At 56.5% G+C, this 8142-nt stretch overlaps 1 protein-coding gene across 1 annotated transcript in view; it reads left to right on the forward strand.

Moving 5' to 3' along the window:
- The window catches only part of LOC113203210 (LIM domain only protein 3-like), a 16224-nt gene extending 8867 nt beyond the window's left edge, over window positions 1-7357 (forward strand). Inside the window, exons 4-5 of the mRNA XM_026417785.2 lie at window positions 2068-2224; window positions 6013-7357. Of these exons, the coding sequence (XP_026273570.1) occupies window positions 2068-2224; window positions 6013-6294 (439 nt within the window). The 3' untranslated portion in view covers window positions 6295-7357. The remainder of the gene's footprint in view (window positions 1-2067; window positions 2225-6012) is intronic.
- The last annotated feature ends 785 nt before the right edge of the window (window positions 7358-8142 follow it).

The following is an 8142-nucleotide window of genomic DNA, read 5'->3' on the forward strand; positions in this document are numbered from 1 at the left end:
CACGAACCGCAATCGCACAAGAATACCTGCCGCACCACCAGAACTCCTGTCCGGGCGGCGGTGGCGCAGGCAGGCGGTGGGCCCGCGGGCCACCCGCCTCACATACACGGCAGCGGCCGCCTTAATCACGGCCTTATTTAATGCTCGCCTCGTCACGTGACCGGCTATGCAAATGCGTTGTCCCCCAGACCCAACCCCCCCGGCCGGGCTGGCCAGCGGGTGCCGCGCCCGCCCGGGTGCAGCAGCGTGCTGCCCAGCGGGGTGGGCAGAGCAGCGCACATGTGTCGCGCAGCGACCCACGCCCGAGCCAGGGGGTCACTTTACGGACCTAAACTGTTCACATTTGATTTTAAGGAAATACCCGACTAATACTCTGTCGACCTGCAGCCCCAAAGAAAAACAAAAACAACACAACAACATCCGAATGGAAATGGAATTTATTAAGTGGCTCGTGATATATCCGGCGTGGCTGGCGGCGGGCAATGCGGGGCGGGCGGGGGTGGCACCCTGCGGTCCGCCCCGCCCCGCACTACTACAGCATGGGGAGCCTTTTAACAAGCCTATGAAAATGAGCAGGAAAGCATTACGGCGCTGGGCGACGGGAGGTCAGAATAAGGGTAACCGGGTGACTTCGTATAGTACTACCGGGGCGGGAGCTGCCTCGCGATCGGTTGCAGGGGCCGGGAGTAAGTGCCGGTTCCACGACATCGGCATTCGGGTGCCGCGCGGGGCCAGGGAGGGGGCAGCAGTATAACCGAATTGTAGCGAGGGGATACACTCACAAAAATCTTTTCTGTACACAAGTATTTTAGTGTTACCATAAGAGCATGTTAAACTTTAAATACGGACAGAATGTTTTTCTGACTGTAACAATAGGTTTTGCGCGTATTGACAGACGTTAGTCAATTCATTGGCAGAACTACGTTAAATTGTGAAGGTGTCACATCAAATATGACGAGGAATTGTAAATTATTCTGAACAGTATTTATCATGTGTGTAGGTGTTTAAAGGCATCATCTGCTAAAAATCTGAAAGCGTTTTCTGAGTGATACTGTTGCATGCCACATTTGTGTGGAGCTGCGGCGGCGGAGGCGGTATGATCCGTCCCCAACTGTCGCGCGCCAGGTCGAGTCTCAATCTCAGCCTCGTGCCCCCCACCCCCTCTGTCGTTCCCATGCGCAGTAAACACGTTATCATCAGTGCCGCTTCTGCGCCTCGTTCTGCAATGCACCGGCATGACAAAGTAAAGGGGCATTACTTACTGCACCGACCCGCGCGACTCCGCCGCCGCCGAACCATTTCCCGCTCCCGCTGAGCCGGCCGGCCGCCGTCACGGCTCAGTGGAACGGCAGAGCCGTACTCCGTACTCAACGGCGCAGTAATAATGATACATATTCATATCTTTCCGAGCATTACCGTCGCGGCCCCTCGCTTTCGTTTCGACGACTGCAACTCTTTTCGGCCGGCGGCCGAGCATTCCGCAGCGGGAGGACAATGTGTTGCCCCCTCCCCCCTTTCCCTACCCGGCCCGCCCTAACCTCCTCACCCTCGACGTGTTTCGCATTCAAACAACAACAACAAGAAAAAACAACAAAAACGCGCGATGCGGCCGGTGCCATACTGCTATGGGACCTTTGTGTTGTTTATTCATGGCACGAATTACCACTTGGAATTTTTATCCCAGGCAAATTATTGTGTGTATATATATATATCTCTCTATATCGAAATTCCAAAACGTCTTTCCGTCGCGGAATGAAGTGGCCACTCCACGCCACGCCACGCCGCGCCCCGCGGGCCATCGAGCCAATTACGACGTTTGAGCCGCGCGCTCTTACTCCGAGGCGACTTTGCATAAAGAGGAGAGGGAGGAAGTGTAATTAATGCACGAACCGAAAAAGCGGAGGGAGTCATGATAATAACGGGGAGTTAGGCCGGAGGAACTCGACAACTCGGTAACAACCACCATCGGCGGAGAGTGCAGGGCATAGGCGTGGGCTCGCGGGGGCTTGGGCCGACTCCAAACGAACGACAACGAACTAATACATGAATTATTTGTTTGGCATGCAGGTTTTGCGTCGGCGACCGCTTCTACCTGTGCGAGAACAAGATCCTCTGCGAGTACGACTACGAGGAGAGGATGGTCTTCGCCAACATGGCCTACAACCCGCCGCCCATCACCCACCTCAAGCGGCAGACCAACATCCACCCGCCGCCACCTCCTCACGTGAGTTCAGTAGTGTTCTGCGGGTATATGGTCATGATCATGCACCAACAAGAAAATGTCTACGGAAAAATAAAATTAAGTCAGCAATTTAGGTAACTCTCGACATAGTGAACAGCTACTAGACTAGCTAGAATGATAAATAACATCTGGACATCATTTATTTCGAGTTTCGCGAACCCGTCGTGATATTTTCTCCGAAGGGAAATCTTTTTCAGATGTGTTGTTACCGGTTGTTACAGTTTGGCGGTCAACTACTTATTTTTACTGAGTTTGAATTCATATCTCCCTATTTCGGAAAAGAAGCCACGTCTACTCCATCGTCAAAATCTCCAAAACGCTTGCAATTACACCCCCTAGGCCCCCCAAAGAAAATAATAAACAAAATTGCGATGTGTAAAGGAATAAATAGCTCTGAAAACTCAACAGGGTACATTGTATGATGAAAAATCAGCGATCATTAATGATTGCTGATAAATCAGTGTACATGGCATGATTGCTGAAATATCAGCAATTATCAATAATCTCGTTTAGGTTTTTGGCTAATATTTCCTTTCAGACGGATGTCATCGGAAAGTGGATAGCATTTCTAGATTCCTTGTGAAAAAAGCTTTCAAATGAGCTACTATGTGATAGGGTTCGCTACCAAAAATGGCCAGCTTCTCGAAAATGCCGGTTTTGTAAACCAAGTTATTGAAGTGGTGAATTTGAACCCTATCTCATAGTAGCTCTTTTGAAAGCTTTTTCACGAGCAATCTGGAAATGCTATCCACTTTCCGATGACATCCGTCTGAAAGGAAATATTAGCCCAAAACCTAAACGTGATCATTGATGATTGCTGATATTTCAGCAATCATGCCATGTACACTGATATATCAGCAATCATTAATGATGGCTGATTTTTCAGCATACAATGTATACACTGTTGAGTTTTCAGAGAGGCTGCCAGCCCCATCCTGCGCGTGGCTGATGTAACACACGACTCATAAGGTAGAGGAGGAGAATCAAACACTGATTCGAAATAGGTTCAGTCGCTGCACAGCTGGTCCTACCGACCGGTGAGTCGCGACCGCGGGGGAGAGGATGAATGCCTCCACAGATAGCAGCGATAGCGGGGGGCGGCGCGTGTCCCCGGGCCGGGGGCGGCCGGGGCCTCAAAAAGAGCACGAGGGACACGCTTCGAGAGGAATATGTGTGCGGGAGGAAGGAGGAGGACGGGGAGAGAGGGAGAGAGAGAGGAAGGAGCGGAGAGCGAGAGGGGAGCCCCGATAGATGGAGTGAGATGCCGATAGTCGCGCTGGGAGTTGTAATGCCGCGGCTGCGGCGGGGAGGCTTGCGGCTAATGTGACTTCGATAACACCATCAAGGTGGCGCCACCCCGCAGGCCCCGCAGGCCCCGCACCTGCTATCGGGCCCGCCACCTCCCCCCCTCCCTCTCTTCTTCATTGTCATTGTGTGCCAGCCGTGCCAGCATGACCCCCGCTCCGCCAGCCCGTGCCCCTCATTTTTCCAGCCTCAGGAGCCGAGACAGCAGGCCCTATGGCGGCGCCGCCGCCGGTCGGCCGGCCCCGCGCCAAATCGCGAGGAGGCCGTATCTGCAGACATGCTCAGAATGAAAGTTGAATGAGACTCGCGTGGGGATGGAGGGTTTTTCCTTCTCTTGCTCTGCTGCTGTCTGCTTGCATCCCCCTTGCCCCCTCCCCCCTTTCTCGCCGCTCTCTTATCTCTATAGCCATTGCCGTTACCTGACGGTGGTTCTCACCACTCCCCATCCTTTTCCTCTCTCCCCCTCCTGCTGCTCCAGGGGGGCCCAAACCTCGGCTCCGACTGTGTTTACGATCTGTTCGACTTCACAATGTACGTACGAACGGACGTGGCCTGCTACAGTAATCTCGGGACATGTTCCGAATGGAATCAAAATACGCCGGCGGATCGAGCCGCGAGCTTAGTCTGGACAGGTCCTCTTGGTGCTGTGTATGTGGCCTAGCCCCCCCCCCCCCACTCCCCTGTCCTTTTCCCTTCTCTGAGGCGGCGACACCACTGCGACACTGCAATAGCTTAGGAGTAGTAGGGGAGTGGGCTCGCAGTCCTGTCGCCTCAAGTACGCCAGTGCTGCCACCTTATGGCCGCCATAACATTCGATAAAGTCTCCCCAGCGGGTCTACTACTCCCCTCCCGGCTACTCCCCCTCCCCCTCCCGACCCGCGGCCCGAGCGTGGGGCTTGGGCCCTCGCATCATCTCACCAGCGCGACAATTGGCGTCGGAACATGGATTTATAACGCTTTTATTGTGTGTTGTAACAGTGTCGCCCTGCCCGCCGCGCCGCGCCCCCTGATCGCCACCAAACACACACTAGTCAAGGCGGCAAAAAACCGGGGACCCAAACAGCCATCTATGCGGGGATTAAACCGGGCAAACACGGCCCCGGGGGCGGCGGCGGGGGCGGGTCGGCTGGCCGGGGGCGGCAGGGGGACTGGCCGGGGGCAGGGACCACCACCACCACCACCATCCAGAGGGCTCAGGGATTATTTCGCCAAGTTTGGTCTGCGGGATGAAGTCCCCATCTCCTTTGCTCCCAAGCTGAGACAAACACAGATGGTGCAGCGCGCTGCTGCGGAGCTGGTTGGCGAGTGAGTTTTGTGTTTGTTTTTACCGTCCTCGTCTTTCTTTGGCTCCGCCGAGTCCGACATGAATCTGTGGCATCTGCGGTCAGCGGTGGCGTGGGCGCCTGACAGCCGCAGGGTAGGCCGGCCCGCCAGGCACGGGCGCACCGCGGCTCAGCCCACCCTGCAGGGGCCGAGAGCCGAGAGGCTGAACCGGGCTGAACTAAACTGTAGTCATCAGCCTATGACCTTTCCTGGCCGAATCAAACTTTCCGTAAGCGAATATTTCGCAAAAAAAAGTGCAAGGTGCTTTTTATGTTGTCTTTACTTACTTCAACTGGCGACTCAGTCATAAAGGCTACCAGAATAGTTTTCCCCAGGCGTGTCACTCTATACTTGTAAGACAGCGGTAGCAGACAGGTCTACACGGCGGGGGCGGCAGACTGACCTGGAACGTGCTGTATGCATAAACGTGGTCGCCCTTTCTGGAGGGGTGAGTGAGGCCGAGGGGAAGGGGAGGCGCGGGGGAAGTCTGCGATGCCGCCGGGACGGCGGATTACCTCCTTGCGGCGCCCGGCGGAATGTCTCTGATGGCAAATGTTTGGGAATTTCTCCGTGGCGTGGCCCGACGTGCGGAGGTGAGGCGGAGGTGAGCGGGCTGGTGTAGACGAGGGCCGGTGCGTGTGGCTTCAATGTGTCTTCCCCGACATCAACTATGCAGACATACTTGCGCCTGTCCGCAGCCCCCCTCCTCTCCCCTTCCTCTCTACTCGAGAGTCCACCCCCGCCGCCGCCGCCGCCCCACCTCTCCTAAACACACTCCTTGCAATGACACGAGAATCGAAAGCGGCTTAGGCAAGAGTTGCCATTGTTTGTGTTTAATTAAGGCGGCAGTAACGGTGCGGGGCCCTTTCGTCTTACGCACCAGCCCCTTGAGCCAAGCCGCAAGGGAGGTCTCGGCCGGGGCGGCGGCGGGGAGCAGGTGCAACAAAAACAGACCCATACCTTAACAATCGGGGCGGATGTTGACACGGTCAGATCAAAGCCCCTTGTAGGCGCAAACACGTCCTGTAAGACGCCGCCCCCCCCCTCCCCCTCTTTGTTCCCTCTTTGAACAGTAAACAGGGCAGAGAGCGTTATTCGGGGCATGCAGTTGCTTAATATCTGCGTCTTTCGTTTGTTTCCAGATGGGTGGCATGGGCATGGCGCCGTGCCCCTCGGACATGGGGTCACCGGACCGTCGCGGGGTGCCAGCCATGCAGCAGCAGCAGTCCTCGCAGCAGCAGCAACAGCAGCAGGCACAACAGCAGCAGCAGCAGCAGCCCGTCAGCAGCGCGGGCAGCGTCGCCGCCTCCTCCGTGTCGTCCACGTCCAACGGCTTCCACCAGGTGGACGGCCTCGGCCAGCAGGCCATGGGCGGGCTGGCGCACTCCGCGCACGGCCAGGGCCTCGGACACTCGGCCAAGTGATGACGGCAAGCCGGCAGGTCGGCGCGGCGCGGGTCGCCCTACGACCTGCTGTGAGTGCCACGGGCACCGGCTGGCTGGCCCTCACATAAGCTGTGAAAACTGTCGGACGTTTTGTGATCGGGTTTCTTTCTCTTCCTCTGACTATACGCGCGTTCAACGCAAAGAAAGGAAAGAGGAAGAAAAACAACGTTTGTGCCAAATTGGTTATTGTGATTGGGTGAAGGTCCCGCTCATTACCGCTACTTGCTCCTGGCGGAACAGGAGTGCCCCGGAGCGACCTCTCCGGGAAAACAACGACGCCTCGGCTCGCATTAAAAGTTGGCCGCCCCCTCTCGATTGCGGGGGACGGGCCTCGGCCTCGACGGCCAGGAGGGCGAGGGGGAGGAGGAGGCCGCCCGCCCCTGTGCCCGGGCCCGGGCCGCCGCCGATCGCTTGCTGACGCCGGCCAATATAATCTTCCATTTGCCAACTTTGCGGACAATGGAGTCGTGACGCCGTCGTCGACGACGACGCAGGGGGAAGGGGGGCGTCCGTAAAGCCCCGGCCGCGCTCGCGTGACGGGCCCCTAGGTCCCGCGCGTCCCGGCCCCGGGGCTCCTGCGACGCCCGGGATGGACCACTCCGCCGGTATTAATTCCTCTACAAAGTTGCGTCATCTATTTCATCGCTCTGGACAAAAGAGCTCTTTCCCTCGTAAAAATGTCGTCCGGGGACGATGAGGCGGCGATTAATCACGCGACCCGCGTCTTCGACCCGGTCGATCGGAAAACCGGCGCCGTCGGCCGGCCGAGCGACCGAGTCAGGATAAAAAAAATACGTGTACATATTAGTTATTACCAAAGAACTCTGTTGATGAATAATGTTGTTGTTTTGTAAAGTTCGTTAAAAAATAATTGTTGAACTTTTTGTAAATAATCAAGAGTGGTAATTTGCTTTAACAAATAGAGAACTCTATCGATAGTCTGCAAAACTGATCGAAAGTTGAAATATTATAATTTAGAAACTCTGAGACTGTCCTTCAAACTGTGCTCTAAATTGGTGTTTCAATATACGTAAATAACGGTTTACTGTGTGTTGCATCATATCTTTACCCTTTCCCGGGCTGCAACAACAACAGCCGAAACAACGACAACAGCAGCAGTAGCAGCAGCGAGGCCGCGGCTCGGCAGCAGCAGCGCCTCTTTGCACGGCGACAGTGACCGACCCGGCAAACAAATTAGTGAACGAAACACACAACGCAGTCCAATTACTGGCAGCCCGGGCCTGAGCACTGTGCTAATAGAATACAAACAATAGAGGAGGGGAGGGCGCGGCGCGGCGGGGCGGGGCGCGGCGTGTGGGAGGCACCTGGTGACAGAGGGGCGCGCGAGCCTCTCAATCGAGGTAAGTACGACACAAGGCTGCTTTTGTCGAGGCGCCCCCACCCCGTGGCCCCGTGGCGGCGGCGGCGGCGGCGGCGGTGGCAACAGCAGAGCCGAACAACACTTTGCATCAAGGATTTCGGAAAAGCGGCTTGGCGATAGCAGGAGCGGAAGAGCGATGACGACGCCGGGGGACCACTCGTAAATTTCCGTAATTCCTTTATCATTCCTTTTGCCTCCCGCGATCGCTGCCGGCTCTCTCCTCGCCCCGTTGGAGTCTCGCCGGCCGGCGTCGGCGGCAGGTGCGCGCGCTGCCCGGCCCGACCCGACCCTCCTCTCCGCGCGATATTATATTTGTCTCAGCTCCGACTCGAGTTCGTCTCTCTCGCGCGCGCCGTCCCGCTATTTGGCAATATGTGCCGCGCGTCCTGCCCGGGGCGGCCTCGAGGGCCCCGGAGCAGGCCGGACAATACATATTGCTCACGGCC

This window comes from Frankliniella occidentalis, unplaced genomic scaffold (genome assembly GCF_000697945.3).
Source record: "Frankliniella occidentalis isolate FOCC.00 unplaced genomic scaffold, Focc_3.1 Scaffold107, whole genome shotgun sequence".
Classification (NCBI taxonomy): Eukaryota; Metazoa; Arthropoda; class Insecta; order Thysanoptera; family Thripidae; genus Frankliniella; species Frankliniella occidentalis.